General features: G+C 38.2%; 1 protein-coding gene across 12 annotated transcripts in view; it reads right to left on the bottom strand.

Annotated features, from left to right (window-relative positions):
• Positions 1-557: 557 nt before the first annotated feature.
• pwn (pawn) overlaps positions 558-17,752 on the bottom strand; it is a 198,972-nt gene continuing 181,777 nt past the window's right edge. For all 12 annotated transcript variants that reach the window (XM_067773853.1, XM_067773849.1, XM_067773851.1 and 9 more), the window contains one exon: positions 558-8,905. In XM_067773853.1, the coding sequence (XP_067629954.1) occupies positions 8,690-8,905 (216 nt within the window). In that variant the 3' untranslated portion in view covers positions 558-8,689. The remainder of the gene's footprint in view (positions 8,906-17,752) is intronic.

Here is a 17,752-nt window from a genome sequence, read left to right as displayed (position 1 = left end):
AGATACAACAGTTCTAGAAGGTGAAACGTTTAGACTTTTGGAGAAATATGCGGACGAGGAAACAGAGAGTATAAAAGCAGCGCAAGCTGAGTAATAACTAATCAGTTTGATTTAAACACGCATTAGTTGTGAAGTACGTGATATTGAAGTATAATTGTACTACTCCCAAAGTAGATTAAATAAAGATCATATTTTCAATACTGAATATTGGTTCAGCAATACGAACGTTAGCAGAAGGTGCAAAATACTTGGAATTCCCCGAAATTCGTTACAATATTAACGATTTAATGAAAGTATTTAATGGGTGGTTGTAGCGTGCTCCGCCTACCACACCGAAGATCCCGGGTTCAATTCCCGGGAAAAGAAACGTCAAGAATTTAGAAACAAGTTTTTCAATGAGAAAAACGTTTTTCTAAGCGGAGTCGCCCCTCAGCAGTGATTTGGCAAACACTTCGAGTATATTTCTGCCATGAATAGCCCGATCTTAGACTCCCTTACTGTTTTAAATAAGTTTAACGATGAAACATTGAATTCAAACACAATTTATTATAGTCGCTCTAATTTGATACATACCCAAGTACATTACTAAAGTGCATTTTTACAACTTAATTCAATATTCACAACTAATTTATTGAATTAACAATTCGAATAATTACACTCTCCATAAAATTAAAAAAGTTTGTTGATTCAAATCGGTGTTCCATATGTAAAGTAAAAGTTTCAAAACTAAAACAAAATGGTATGTAAAAGATTCTGAAAGTGATACTTTTCGAATGGCACGTCGAAATATTAAAGATTTTAGATTAACAATATGTGAATACGAGTCATCATAAAGCGTTAATGGTTATTATGGGTATAAAATGAAAGATATTAACGTTATGCGTTTGATATCACAGCAGGTTATGTGGATTTTCGCGTCTGATAGCAAACAAAAATGTTTATTATATATCGACACCTCTAAGCAAAGTCGTTATTTTGAAACTCCTTGGACTCCAGTTAGAGTAGTTCGAAGCGTATTCGTGAGTGGTTGTGCCCGTTGGATGTACTTATAGCAAAGAGGATAAATATTTATCCTCTTTGCTTATAGTACATAAATACAACAACAAAACCTTTGAAAAGCTGTATCTCAAAATTTTGCTAAGGAATGCCTTGTCTCAAACTATTTTCAAAATACCCCGTTTTAAAATTTGGTTGACCTACCTTATGAAATTGCGAACGATTAGGCTGTTCCATCGAGCCGTTCAGCTCCGGATCACGATCAAATCTCATTGGAACCATCCGGATCAGTACTATGAGGGTTGGCAACACTCAACCAATGTGTACACATAGTATGATGAGTGTTGTTTTCAAACTTTTTTTCCGAATCGCTCCATAAAATTTTACTCAAAAACTTAAAACAAATTATCCAACTAAAAAAAGCGTAAGCTTGCACTTAAAACAGATAGAGTACTAATGCTTAACAGTTAAAATACATCCAAAAATGTTGGGACAGCACAGTGGTCGGTCTTATATGGAGTTGGTGGCCAAAAATACTTCCAGTAGAGATATCAACGTGAAACTTTGGTCACGGCTTTACAAATATGTCAGAATTATTTTTTCATAAAATTGGTGCGGGTGATACCTTCATACCGACCCACAACCACCCACTTTCACCGCATGCATACAAAAAGTGATGATGTGTCTATCGCAAATACAATGTTTAATAGGATTAAATAAAGAAACTAAAGTTATTAAAATATCTTGCATACATAAAAATAACAAAACAACAAACACACACAAAAGTCTACATTTGCATATCGTCGACTGGATGAAATAATATCGTATTGTTACGAATATTAGCAAAACTAAGGGGTGCTGCTAGTTCTAAGCCGATGCTAAACAGTGATGTCATGTACATCCATAGATCAATCATTATGTATCTACATAAACGCAACAATAATTGCGTCTACACCTATGTACCATGTACGTATACGAGCAGCGGAGAAGCAATGCACAAACACATGCATATATCTTATCTGAATTGCTCACAAGAGAGGACACTAATTTGTGCAAGTATTACTCAAATGAGAAGTTATAAACGTAGTTGTGGCTGGCGATTTTGTAGCTGAAACTAACTAGTAAGTTCTGGAATGGAAAAGCCTGGAAGTATCAATGAGAAATCAAAAAGTATAAAAGGCGCGACAGTAGAGGCGAGGAGTGAGTTTCATTTGAGCTATCAATCAGTTGGTTGTTAAGCAAGCTAGTTGCAAAGTATAAGTGTTATTGTGAAGTACTTTAATAAAGGCCATTTTTTCCATTATTCAATATTAGAGCTATTTATTCAACAGTTTAGTGGTTCGAACTTAGCAGAAGGGCAAATAAGAGGATTTGCAAGTAAAATCGTTACAGTATGTTACATGTGAGCACATATAATAACATACGAAAATAATTTATCAGGCTGACGCTATCAGAAAACTGTCGCAAAACATAGTTAAGCTGCAGACATTGGTGCTTTATCGGTAACCGTATCGGTAACCTTATAACAGCTGATTCGACCAAACTTATGGGAATCAATGCAATCGATTATTGGTGCCGCTAAGGTCGTAACCGTATCGCAGCCAACCAATTGGTTTTTGGTTTACCGTCGTAACTATAAACAGCTGATTACGTTAGGGATACGACTACAGCGATACGACATACGGTACCAATGACTCCCGCTTTAAGCTAAGGCCACACTGAGCTGCACTACACTGCGCCTCAAAATATTATTTGCATGTATTATTATGGAACAATTCACACCTAGCGGCAGCAGCACTACGCGGCGTGGCCATGAGCGGCAATGTTGATCAAATAGGCAAAAAAGTGAAGCGCCGCTGCCGCTAGATGTCGCGCCGCTTAGTGTGCACGCACCTTTAGTGGCAGAAAGTCGTAGCTGATATTAACACTATAGAATCTTAAGACTTTGACTAATAATAGGATATGAGTCCCAACGTTAGGATCGGTGATAAGCCTAGCTAAAACTTTAGCTGAAATTGAAATATTTGTGCAAATAAACACTAATAAAGGCACTGGTGAAATTTTAAATAAAAAAAAAAAAAAAACACAACAAGCTAAAGACACTAAATTATTTCAAAATGAAGTACCTTGGACTTCAATATTCATTTTTACTTATTTCAATACCATGATATTTTATGTATTTTTAAATAGCTTAAGCTTGCACTATATTTCTAACTTGCTCATAAACTAATACCATAACCTCACTTTTGAAGCTACTCTTAAAGAGTACAGTTCGAATACAACAAAAACAAATATAAGTTTTAAAACGATATTATAATAAGAGATACTAATGACACATTTGGTGACAAACTTTTCACTTTGATTTTTTTATTTCTGGCCTATGGAACCGACCACTGTGGTATCAAAAGAAGCATTTTGAACTAAACAACTATCTTCCCAAGGCTGATATTAAACATTCCAAATTTGATCCAGATAGATATCAGGATAACAGCCAGTGGTGTCAGAACTTTTCAGGTTATAGTTAGACAAAAAATAAAAACTAAAAAGGGCCAAGAAATTAGCTTAAAGTTTAAGGCAACTTTTCAACGGTTCTATTCATTTTTTCATAAAAAACATAATAGAATAAACATTTCATACATCTAGTAAAAAAAAATTAAAAGTAATGTTAACTTCAATATGATAAAAAAAATAAATAAAATAATTTACAGATGCCATCCTTGTTTTATAAAAAATGTTTAAAGTGACCACTCTTCTACTACTTCAATTATTTCAGTGCTAGCAACAGTATATCTACATATGTACATAGAAGTTAATATGCGTAAGATAATATTTAAAAAGACCCTAACCAACAGATTTTTCGAAACTGCGTTTCTCGCAGAATTTTGTATGATATATTACATATTTTTGCTCCTCCTGTAAAATTTACATTTTTTAAGATAGGCAAATACCAAATGAGATCCACCACCAACAGAAAATAAATATGGCCAGACTATTTCTATCACATCTTTTTATGATGGAAATTATATGATAGAAATTAGATGGTTTATTGTTTCTCCTTATCTAAGTTATAGAAATATGATATCAAAAAAAGGTTATTTCGGTTTTGTTAATTAGACTGTTTTACTAAGAAAATATAACACCTTTGCTTTACATAGTTGCGTTGTTCAACCTAAAACTATATTTGCATTGAATAAAATGTATAAGAAACTTTGGAAAATGGAGTTTTTATAAATTGCCTCTACCAGAACACTGCACAAGATTTTTTAATAAGCAAACGGGCACTTGAAATTCAAAAACCTTTCGGATGTTATTTATATTGTTTGTACTTCTTTAAAAAAAATAAAATATTTTTTCCTGAAATAAAAAACAGTGTATATAATAAATTTTATTTCGCTGCTTAGTATTACGTTATTCATAGTACTTAAAATTTGCTCCACTCCTGGAAAAACTAAGCACATCTGGAAAGACTGGTAAATGGATTATTCCCGAAGGCATTTTTATATTCTCGAACCTGTCCCCAAAACTCAAATGTGGAATCTGTGTTATCCCATTAGATGCAATAGTCCTAACTGGTTATCTGAAATTTCCAAAATTTTGCAAAAAAAAAGCTGAAAAAAAGCTTAAAGGTAAATCGCAATTTTTCAAGCTAAACGGATGAAAAAAGAGATAAATTAAGTTTGAAAAAACTAAAATGACAACACTGACCACAGCGTTTTTGTTGCATTTGCATGTTAATTGGCATGATATGTGCCAATAAAATAGTCGAACTGAAAACTATACCCCACGTGAACACTTTCGCTTGATACCCCTATTGCACATTAATATCTTTTTTTTAAGATAGCCCGAGTCAACGTATCTGAATTACCTTTAATATATATGAATGTACAACGTCGCATTACTGAACTTGGTCAGTGTTATGAAAGGCCTTATTTTCTAACAAATTATTGTTTGTTACGATAGTTATAAATATATAACTATTCCAAGGTGTGTATATAACATTCTATATGTAAGTATTGTAAATGTAATTTTTACATTAATTGTAATAAATAAACTTAACTTTTAAATAAAAATACATGTACAGTATTCAATTTATGTCTTCGTGATAATTTAATTAAAAATAAGTTACAATTATATATCTTATATATATCTTATATATGTATATATATATACTCACTTAACGACTAGTATTTATGTATGTATATGTAATACATATAAGAGTTCATAACATATACTTAAATATAATCTAAATAATGGTTTATATTTTTTAACAATATCTCCTCATTGTTAATACCAAAAGGCTACTGACCTAACTCTTGATTTTTCCCTATACATCAAATTACAATAGGAAAATCGCCGCAGCGCTTGCAAAAATTGTGTTTTTTTGCCAAACTATTTTTTTTTGCCAAGTTTTTTTGTTTTTGTTTTTTTTTCGTATATGCCGTCATCCAGTGAGTTTTACAGCTCCGGCTCACGCTCAATTCTCACGGGAATCCTCTGGATCTTTGAGAGACTTGAGAAGCAGATGTCGTGATATTTTCGCACACGTGAAATGTGATGGGCAGATGTTGCCGCTATTTTTCATTTAAGTCATACGGCGAAAGGCTAAGCAGCGACATCTATTTTGAAAAAAGTAGGTTTATTAAAGGCAGCGTTGCCAAACTAAAGACAAGTAATTAACAAATTATCTGGCTCACAAATTGAGCCAGACTTCTATCTGGATTTATCTGGCTCAAATCGTTGTTGTTGCATTTACATGCAAAATTATTTATCTGGCTCACGCTCTTTGCCACCGGATGATGGCTATAGTATTGCACATTTCATCATTTGCAACGTTTCGATACATTTTTTTTTATTTGGAAGTAATCAAAGGTTAAAGTATTATAAAGAAAACAGCTTTTTTGATCTCTTGAAGAGTTACTGAAAAGTAAAAAGGTATTTTTATTTAAACTGCTGAGTGGAATAACGCCCTATACCAGAATTCGTTTGAAGAACGCCCTTTTTCAGAAGTCGGTTGAAGAACGCCCAATCTCAGATTTTTTTTCATAAACAGCCCAGCTTATGTCAAAACGTATTGAATTTGAGTTCAGGTAGGGCGTTTTTGAAACAAAAGGTGATGTTCCACTCAGCAGTCGATTTAACACATGGGAAAAATTGAAACAACGCACTTCTGCGATAGTTGAACTGTTTATTGGCTCAGCGACGACATTGTGAATGATAACTAAGTTGATATCTTCTGTATAGACGTCAAAATTCCAAAGTGATTGGATCACCTGATTTGTAATTGACTATCGCTGTCTCATTCTGTATCTCTTTCTATCACCCGCTGAAGATAGGCGCCGCCATATTGAACACTCTGTCAAAACGCTTAAAAGTAGCCATATTGAACATCCTATGAGGCAGTTGACAGATAAGATATCACACTTAGTCATCATTCACAATGAGCGACGATTTGTAGGCCAGGCGGATTGTTAATTTAAGACATTTTTTTAATGTTAATATTACTGTTATTTAATAGATTAAAAGTAGAATAACAAATACTATGAACTAGGGCGTTTATATATATTATATTTCTATGTATATATTTATGATCCATACTATTGCGCATAATTTGAAATTTTCGACATCGTTATTTCTTCTTTCAGACGATTATCATTTGGATATTTAAAAAAAATAAGTTCTTATTCCCGAGCATTATATCAACGGGGTTAAGTTAGGTAAGTGTGTTGGTGGTATGCTATTTTTTATTGTTTTCTACAAATTGGCGAATCTATATGTTTTATTGAAACTCCTATCGGCATCTGCTAAAGGAATGCATTTTTTGCTAGGAAGATTACTTGGATCTCGTACCTTCGGTATAAACTTGCGTAGGTTAAACTAATTGATTTTAAGACAAATCACCTGCTCAATTAAAATTATAGAGCGAAGTTACATAATGTAAATTAATTCTGTTTTAATTTATGTACAAATTCTGAATCGAGCAATCTCTACGCTTATTGAAAATTGCCACTTGCAAATTTTAACAAATTGGTAGAAAATAGGGTCTAAACTCAAAATTATTGCTCTCTTCTAAAAAAATGCATGCATGGAACCTAAGCTCAAAAGTTTTGTTTAGATGCCAAAATATTTCTCTAAAATTATGAGCCGCTGACATTGAGATTGTTCGCAACACTGTTATCACTTTCCCATACAAAATGTATGGGCAATTTGGCTTTACATCTTCTGCTTTGCATTACTATCTAACGGGTTATTAACAAAAAAATAAATCTGTTGACATATTTTTATAAAAATATCTAAAAAGATTTTTCCTATAACAACCAGTTTGATAGTTATAAACCCTAAAGAACAACTCTGAACTTAATTCCGATGAAAAAACAAAGATATTTTTTTTTGAACCGCCCCATTGGGCTCCCTTGGACGTATCTGAGCTCAAATTTCACCGAGATTTTAAGGAAGCTAACTACCGAATTTCAAATTTGAACCTACATATGTAGCGAGGATATGTTAATAGTTACATATCAACTGTTGAATGGAATATCAACCTATCTCAACTGCCGTTAGAAAACTATTTCAGAACTTTTTTTTATGAACGCCAAAATTTGTTTCAAGGCATAAATTCAATACATTTAGACGTGGAATAAGACTTTTATGGAACAAATTCTGAATATAGCTATTATACTCAGCTATCGACCGCTGAGTGTAATGTGATTGTCTCTGCCAAATATAAAATTTGGCCCTAAGCTAAAGATTCGTATTTGGTTCGCGAATGTTCTGTTTTACCGTGTCTATATGCACGATGTCGGTAACATATTTTGCCAAATGCATGGCGAGAGTCGCGCTATCTCCCACAAGTCGGAAGAAAAGAAATTTGTTGGCGCGAATTTATATCCATGTATGAACAGGGACAATCGAAATTATATCGAAAATCAAGAGGTTCAAGTTGCTCAGTTTTTTTGTCAACTGGTAATTTAAGTCGGCTCATTTGTAACGTTTCCAATATATTAGTATTATATAAATTATTAGTATTAACGCAACTAAACATTTGATAACGATTTAGGTTACAGGTAACTCACTTCTGCTCACTCTCTATCGATCAACATATGTGACCCGGCCTATGAAAAGGTGGCTTATGACTCAAAAAAGAAATTGGGAGAAACAGCTGTTAAAGATAAACAATGAACTTCTTCAGTTTCTTAGTAGCAGTAGTTTTTTTCGAGTCATAAGCCACCTTTTCATAGGCCGGGTCACATATTTTATTGATTGAAAAATATCCCCACTACTCTACATACAATTGCTTGATAAAAACATACAATTCCACCAAAGTAGAAGATATCAGCTTTTCGTTTTTTTCAAGCAACATGTTTTTTGGAGTTAATCGTTGCTTAAGTCGAGGTGAGGTATATATACCTACCTATACCTATGTATACATAATAACAGCTGAAGTAGACAAATGCATGCATACGTAGATATCTCTTAAAAGCGTTAATTATATTTTTTTACAACTTTTCTTTTGAGCGGATGCACTTAGATAGAATTAAATGTAATAATTGATTATTATTAAATGATTTCTAAAGAACGAGTTAAAATATCGACTTTATGTTATGCCCACTTAAGCTGTTACTACAGACGGACACATTTATGAACTACATATTTTGTTCTTAATTAAATACATACATACGTACATAAGTAATTAAATTCATTTCACATAATAACTACTTGGAGCTCTTCCTGACGTGTATGTACTCATCGGTATTCCTTGTGGTCCTGGTATATGATTATTTCCACTGTGTGAATGCGTATGTGAATGGGAAGATGACTGATTTTGTGATCCATACAAATGATCTACACTGGTATTGCCAATGCCATTGCCAGATGGCTCATAGTCCACATCATAATAAATGCCTGATTGATTCTGTGTCGAAAATTAAAGAAAAACAATTTATTGATGTACCCAAAGAGATTTTTCTTCCTGACGCTTATTTATTTCAATAATGAATTTTCTTCTTGCATCTTTAGTTAGTGTCTCTATATAAAAACCTTGGCTTGGAGGACTTGTGTATATTTATTTGTTTATTCAAACGCTAAAATTATAATGTAATTTTATTACATTCACATATCAATTGCAGTTCAAGTCGCGACTAGTCGATTAGCAACTTTAGCATTGATTAAAATTCGACTAGCTTGTATTCGATTTCAACATAGTGTAACGAATATTAGCAGCACTAAGGGATAATATCATATCTATGCCGATGCTAAGCAGTGACTGGGATGCACATCAATAATTCAATCATTATGTCTACGCATATGTACATACACGCAGCGGAGAAGCAACGCACAACCACATGCATAAATATGAGATACTCCCGAAAGTATGCAATGGTTGTGCTAGTGTCGCTCACACATACAAACACATGCAGATATCTTATCTGAGATGCTCCCAAAAGTATGCAATTATAATTGTGGAAGTGTCGCTCACAAATACACGCGCATATGAGAGCTATACACGTACATCTGTAGTTATATTTATATAGCACTAACTAAGTAAATTCTGGAAGAGCCTAGAAGTATGTAAACGAGAAATCACAAAGTATAAAAAGCCGCCACAGTAGAGGCGCGAGATTATTTAAGATAGCTATCACTAAGCGAAGTATAAGTGTTATTGTGAAATACTTTAATAAAGGTCATTTTGCATTATTGAAGAGTGGAGTTATTTATTCAACAGTTTAGTGATTCGAACTTAGCAGACGTTTGCAAATAAGGGGAATTGCAGTAAAATCGTTACAATTGGTGTCAGTAGAGGAATTGTTGAATAAATTCCGAAGATTTCGAATACAACAAGGACATGGCAAAGTTAAGTGAATTGAAGATCCAGCAACTGAAGAAGGAGTTGGAGAGCCGTGGATTGAATACAAGAGGCGTTAAACTCGAACTTCAGGCACGGCTACGAGAGGCAATGGAAGCAGAAGGAATTAACGTGGAAGAGTATGTCTTTCATCTCGATGTCGACGAGACAACAACAAAAATTGAAGAAAAAAAAACGATACATCGCAGACAGTTACGAGCACAGACTTGAACACGATTTTGGCTGCAATATCTGCTCAAACATCGACAATGTCATCTCAACTGGCAGAACAGAAGATATATATGGCATCACAATAAGAAACACAGGAGGTACGCATTTCAGAAATGTTAACACAGATAACATCCAAGATGGAAACTCAACTGGAAGAACAAAAGACAAGTATAGCATCCCAACTGGAATCACAGGAGACACGTATAACATCAAAGATGGAAACACAACTGAAAGAACAAGAAACACGCATAACAGTGCAACTAGAAGCACAAGAGGCGCGTATATCATCAAAACTCGAAGCGCGCATGTACGAAAAAATAATGCAGTTTGAAGAAAAATTCGAGGCAGAGGTGGATGCTTTGAGAGGTCGTATACAGGAATTGCAACTTAATTGCCCGGCTGCTTCAGCGAGTAATACGAAGGTAAAAACTCTATCTTTTGACGGTTCTGTTCCTTTCCAGGTCTTCAAGCTACAGTTTGAGAAGACCGCAGCAGTGAACAACTGGAGTGCGGAATATAAAGTTGCTGCACTGTTCGTGGCATTGAAAGGGCCTGCAGCGGAAATCTTACAGAGGATTCCAGAGTACGAACGGAACAGTTATGAAGCATTGATGGCCGCTGTCGAGAGACGTTACGGAAGCGAGCATAGAAAACAGATATACCAAATTGAGTTGCAAAACCGTTACCAAAAAGCAAATGAGGCATTACAGGAGTTTGCTTCGGATGTTGAAAGATTGGCCCATCTTGCAAATGCGGACGCACCCGTGGAATACACTGAAAGGGTAAAGATTCAGAGCTTTATAAACGGCATACGGGACGTCGAAACGAAGCGAGGCACATACGCGAACCCAAAGCAAACATTTGTTGAAACGGTATCCCATGCATTGACTCAGGAAACGGCGTCACTATTGAGTAAACCAGCATACAAAGTTCATCGTGTGGTAGTAGAAAGGACAGAGTGGGTAGACACTATTTTGGAAGCACGGAAGGGATCACAACAGAAAGATGCGGGAGTTATGAAATGTTTCAAGTGCGGCAACCCAGGTCCCATTGCACATCATTGCAACACCGGTCCTAATACTTCCAACAATGTGGGTGGCCGTAAACGCAGAGCTGACGGAGATGAGCAAATCTCAAAATCCACTCAATCGTTAAACTAAAGCGAGTCAGCCGCAAAGGCCGACAGCTGGCTCCCTCAATTGAATGCCCCATAATCTCTATCTCGCAAATTGGAAGAAGGTCGAACAATCTTACTGTCGGAGGATATGTGGATGGAAAGAAACGTTTACTGACTGTAGATACGGGTGCATCCCATTCCATCATTCGATCAGATTTAGTCAACAAGAAGATAAGACTATTGCTTGGAGCAAGATTACGTACAGCCACGGCCGAGGACACCCAGGTAATTGGAGAAGTAGCATGTGAAGTAGCAATTGGGAACGTCACGGCACTACACAATTTTACAGTGGCAGAGATTGTTGATGAAATCATAATTGGAGTAGACTTCTTAATCGACCATCAAGATCAATATGCAAAGCAAGACGATGCCATATAAGAACATGGATGTGCCACTTAATTTCAGCTACGAGAGAGGCTACAGCAGTAAACGAGTGCTGGTTGAACAGAGTCAGGAAATACCACCAAGATCAGAAGCAGTAATCTGGGCAAAGGTTGATGGAGATTGTGGGACAAACAAATTGTAGGTTGTCGAAGCAGCAAATAAATCAGCACCGAAAATACTTGTAGGAAAAACCCTGGCTATGACAAAACAAGATGGACGTATTCCGGTAAGAGTACTCAATGAGTTCAAGTCACCACTCAAACTGACCAAAGGAGCTATTTTGGGAAGATGCCAAGAGGCTGAAGTAGTTATTAACTGTGAACAGCTCCAGGAACACGTTTCAACTAGCAAGACTGATCTTTCAAATGACATCACGGCATGGACGGAGGGGCTAGATCAAGATTATCAGAGTAAGGCAAAGCAATTGCTCCTAAAGCACGCAAACATATTTGACCAGGATGGTTCCAAACCAGGCCGCACCAATGTTGTGAAACATCAAATTGACACTGGAGACGCGAGGCCGATACGTCAAGCTCCTCGTAGTGTTCAATTGGCGAAGCGGGAAGTTGTGAGTCAAATCTTACAAGAAATGAGCGACAGCGGCGTCATCGAACCATCAGCTAGTCCATGGAGCTCACCGATGGTATTTGTGAAGAAGAATGATGGGAAAATGAGGTTTTGCGTGCACTACCGCAAGTTGAACGACGTCACGAAAAAGGATAGCTACCCATTGCCAAGAATTGACGATACTCTGGACTGGCTATTTGGTACGAAATGGTTTTCCACACTGGACTTGAAAAGCGGCTACTGGCAAGTTGAGGTAAAGGAGGAAGATAAAAAGAAAACAGCCTTCAGTGTCGGCGATGGTTTTTGGCAATTTGCAGTGATGCCTTTTGGACGTTGTAATGCACCAGCTACTTTTGAGAGGCTCATGGACCAGGTACTGAAAGGACTACATTGAAAAACATGCTCGGTGTACCTGGACGACATCATCGTATTGGGCAAGAACCTTAATGAACATCTTAAGAACTTGGAGGAAGTTTTCCAGAGAATAGCTGGCGCTGGCCTGAAACTAAGTCCCAAAAAGTGTTCGCTGTTTAAAAAGGAAGTAAATTATTTGGGTCAAAATGTAACGACAGAAGGCATCTGTACTGCGAATGAAAAGATAGAGGCAGTAAAGGATTGGCCAATACCACTGAACCTGCATGAGTTGAGAAGTTTCTTTGGGCTGTGCACATATTACCGCCGATTTGTGCCAAACTTTTCCAGCGTAGCCCATAGCCTCCATGAGCTTACAAGAAAAAATGAAGCTTTTGAATGGAAGAAGGAGCAAGAAGTAGCTTTCCAAACATTGAAGGAGCGATTGTGCACTGTGCATATCCGATTCCACGAGCAACATTTATTCTAGATACAGATGCAATTGGATATGCTATAGGAGGCGTTTTATCACAACTGGTCGATGGACAGGAGAAGGTAGTTGCATATTACAGCCTTTCGATTGGAAAACCAGAGAGGAACTATTGCGTTACATGGAGAGAGCTATTGGCATTGGTAGAGTGCATTAAACATTTTCACAAATACATACCTCTACGGCCAGCGATTTCGCGGTAGGGCAGATCGCGCAGCGTTGAAATGGCTTCTGCAGTTCCGTAATCCAGAAGGCAATTGGCACGGTGGATCGAGCGGCTACAAAGCTATGACTCTTCCATTGAGCATCGGAAAGGTAGTACCCATGGGAATGCCGATGCAATGTCACGAAGACCATGTAGTTTGGAATGCAAGCACTGTTCAAAGGCCGAGGCTAAAGAAGACATTATAGATGTTCGGCTAATGACTATAACGTGTGCGTATGAATTGGATAAGGAACAACTAAGGAAGTGTCAGCTAGAAGATACAGATCTGTCACATGTTATGCAAGGCCTCGAACGAAACGAAAGACCAAATAGAGAGAAGATCTCAGCACAGAGTCACATTGCGAAGTCATATTGGGCACAGTGGAACAGTTTAGAATTGATATCCGGTTGCTTGCATCGAGTATGGGAGAGTGAGAATGGTCAATGCAAGAAGAAACTGATAGTTGTTCCCAGAAAGAGGATTCCTGATGTATTCAGCGAGCTGCATAATGGCCCAAGCGGACGTCATCTTGGAATCACGCTCGAGAAGACTAAACAGAGATTCTATTAGGTTGGTTGCCGTCAGTCGGTCACTGAGTTCCTACTAGCAAATACGGAAAAAAATATGTACTGGTGGTTATGGATTATTTCAGCAAATGGCCAGAGGTATACCCAATCCCAAATCAAGAAGCGGCAACAGTAGCCGAAGTGTTTATAAACAATTGGGTTGCAAGGTATGGTGTACCAATGGAGTTACATTCTGACCAAGGCAGGAATTTCGAACCAGCTGTGTTCCAGGAAATGTGTAAATCATTGTGCATTTTAAAAACACGGACAACTGCATTGCATCCTCAGTCTGATGGTATGGTGGAACGTTTCAATAGAACCTTCGAGGAGCATTTAAGGAAAAAAGTAGACAAGTACCATAAGGAGTGGGATACCCGCATACCATTATTCTTGATGGCTTACCGATCAGCAATGCATGTGACAACGGGCCAAACCCCTGCAAAAGTAATTTTTGGCAATGACCTTCGAGTGCCAGCTGATTTGAAGTTTGGAATAGATGCCGATGCGGAGAGAAATGTCAAGAAATCCAATGGTGTCTTGGAAGAAGAGCTGAGAGAGATACACGAAGTGGTAAGGCAACAAGCAAAGATTATGAGTGACAAGATGAAAGCGAGATACGATAAAACAATTAATTCGGAAGGGTTTCGGGAAAGAGATTTGGTGCTGTTATAAAACCCACAACGAAAAAAAGGTTTGTCCCCAAAATTGCAGCGTAATTGAGAAGACCCATACAAAGTTGTAAAACGGATTAACGATATAGTGTACCGCATACAAACCATTGGCAAACCACGAACCAAAATGAAAGTGGTTAATTTGGAGAGGCTAGCAGCGTTTAGATCGAGAGATTTGTCTGATCGGGACCATCAGACTTAGGTGGAGGTCAGTGTAACGAATATTAGCAGCACTAAGGGATACTATCATATCTAAGCCGATGCTAAGCAGTGACTTGGAGGCACATCAATAATTCAATCATTATGTCTACACACCACCGTCGTGTGATGGTAGCGTGCTCCGCCTACCACACCGTATGCCCCAGGTTCACACCCCGGGCAAAGCAACATCAAAATTTTAGAAATAAGGTTTTTCAATTAGAAGAAAATTTTTCTAAGCGGGGTCGCCCTTCGGCAGTGTTTGGCAAGCGCTCCGGGTGTATTTCTGCCATGAAATGCTCTCAGTGAAAACTCATCTGCCTTGCAGATGCCGTTCGGAGTCGGCATAAAACATGTAGGTCCCGTCCGGCCAATTTGTAGGGAAAATCAAGAGGAGCACGACGCAAATTGGAAGAGAAGGTCGGCCTTAGATCTCTTCGGAGGTTATCGCACCTTATATTTATTTATTCTTATGTCTACACATATGTACATACACGCAGCGGAGAAGCAACGCACAACCACATGCATAAATCTGAGATACTCCCGAAAGTATGCAATGGTTGTGCTAGTGTCGCTCACACATACAAACACATGCAGATATCTTATCTGAGATGCTCCCAAAAGTATGCAATTATAATTGTGGAAGTGTCGCTCACAAATACACGCGCACATGAGAGCTATGACAGTAACTAAGTAAATTATGGAAGAGTCTAGAAGTATGTAAACGAGAAATCACAAAGTATAAAAATCCGCCACAGTAGAGGCGCGAGAATCAGTTTGAGTTAAGCAAGCTATCAGTAAGCGAAGTACAAGTGTTATTGTGAATTACTTTAATAAAGGCCATTTTGTATTATTGAAGAGTGGAGTTATTTATACAACAGTTTAGTGATTCGAACTTAGTAGAAGTTTGCAAATAAGGGGAATTGCAGTAAATCCGCTACAATAGCATGCAATCGACTAAGTGTCATTTCTCGCATGCTGATGGTTTCATAAAAAGTTACATCTAAAAAAAATTTCATAAACTTAATTTTATGAAAAAAGAAAAAAGAAATTGTTTAAAGTAATTTGTTGGAAAATGAGTTTCTGGAAACGTAGCCGGGTATGGAATTACTTTTCTAGTTCTGAGGTTGTCAAAGAAGCAAAGTGCAACATGCATATTTGAGCAGCAGATGGCTAAGAATAATTCCATCACGCCTTACGAATCGCAGAACTCATTAAAGATTGCAAATAAAATTATTCGTATAGTCAAATCTGTCACTTATTGAATGCAACAACTATTCGATTAGTGATAATGGGACTTACGTTAAAGGTTATTGATGACATTTAGGGAGCGATCGCACCCATTGGATAAGGCCAAGCCTCGTATAGTCGACTCTGTCACTTATTGAATGCAACAACTATTCGATTAGTGATAATGGGACTTACGTTAAAGGTTATTGATGACATTTAGTGAGCGATCGCACCCATTGGATAAGGCCAAGCACTCCCTTTAGGGAAAATCTCTAGTTCAATGCGCTTCTAATGCATTCGGAACCACTACTAGTTCGCCTTTTATCTCTTTTACATGAGCCCAGATCCCATCGAAAAATCGATGACTCGATATCGGTTAATAAATCGACCCAGTCTAACATACATACTCAAATTTAGCAGTACTAACCCCGAAGGGAAGTCGTCCTAGAAACAAAATGTAGAATTTCAGTCCGGTTCGTAGCCAACGAAATAGTACCAGGAGACTGCGCTTCCCAAGGCAGTCGGTTCTATGTACCGGAGCGACTCGGGATTTTTTCCGACCAAGGACTGTCATTTCAGTGTGACCCCATTTAATTTGTTTCGTCCCTCCCACAAATTGTCATCCTCCCAGCAGCTCCTTGCAGCAGGACTGCTACATATTCTCTTACTCCGGGAAGGTATCGAACCCAATCCGGGTCCGTCTCCTAACCCCGGTCCTGAGAAATGGTTTTGCTGCATTTGCCAGAAAAGAATCTTTTTAGGACGGTCATACTCTGTTCAGTGTGTCTCGTGCAAGGGATGGTTGCATCGGACAGGTTGTTCTGGGCTTGATCCCAAAACCCGACGTCCACGTAACTTTTATAAATCTTTTGTGGCTCCTTTCTGCTCACGCCCAAGGGCGTCCCGTAGTCTACGCCTAAGCGTATACCCACTACCTTCCAGCAGCTTCGCTGCTCAGCAAGCCACAACAAGTACCCGCTGCTGCTCGCGCCCCACGGCGCCAACAACTCAAACAGCTGATACCACTCATAACTACTACCTTCGTAGTAGAGCTGGTAACAATGCTGAGCATCAGCCCCTGCCCCCGTCTTCTTCTCCCCCCCTCTTTTCTGGCAGCAATCGTACAGGTCAGGGAAACAGACTCTTAGTCCCTGCCTCCGTTTGCACCGTCTGCCAGCACAGAATATATAGGTTTGCGACATCCGCTCAATGCAGCTCCTGCCTTGGGTGGTGCCACTTTCCTAGATGTTCTGGTCTCCGCGACGGCAACCCCCCAACGGGTTTCATCGCGGCATGTTGCCAGGTCGCAAATCCAAATCATCCGGGTACCCCAATGCTTGCCCAAGGATGCCCAGTCCCAGGGCCACAACAGCAATTGCCTCCTGGCCTTCCACAACCCAGGCGTAGTCACCCGTCACTTACCCCCAGAGTGGCGGCGTCTCCCCTTATGCACTTCAGAATTCTGCAGTTAAACTGTAATGGACTAACTGGGAAGATTACGGAGATAGTCGATTTCATGAAGCGGCACAACATCCGCATTACTGCGATTCAAGAGACTAAACTCACAGCAAGATCTGCATTGCAGACCTGCTCTGGGTATAATGTCCACACGGAAGACCGCGAGAGCGGAAATGGAGGCGGCCTCGCGTTTATTATACACCACTCTTTGCAATATCATATATTTGATCCTGGCAGCGACCGCAGTGACAATGTCTTAGAACGTCAAGGCCTATCTGTCCGGTCAGGCGATGCAAATCTAGAAATCATCAACATCTACATCCCTCCTGTCACCTGTTGCCCCAGTGGATACCGCCCTAATATCGAGGCCTTACTCACTGGCAACAAT

This window comes from Eurosta solidaginis, chromosome 3 (assembly GCF_040869045.1).
Source record: "Eurosta solidaginis isolate ZX-2024a chromosome 3, ASM4086904v1, whole genome shotgun sequence".
Lineage (NCBI taxonomy): Eukaryota > Metazoa > Arthropoda > Insecta > Diptera > Tephritidae > Eurosta > Eurosta solidaginis.
The sequence above is the reverse complement of the archived record's forward strand: the minus strand, read 5'-3'. Positions and strand labels throughout refer to the sequence as shown.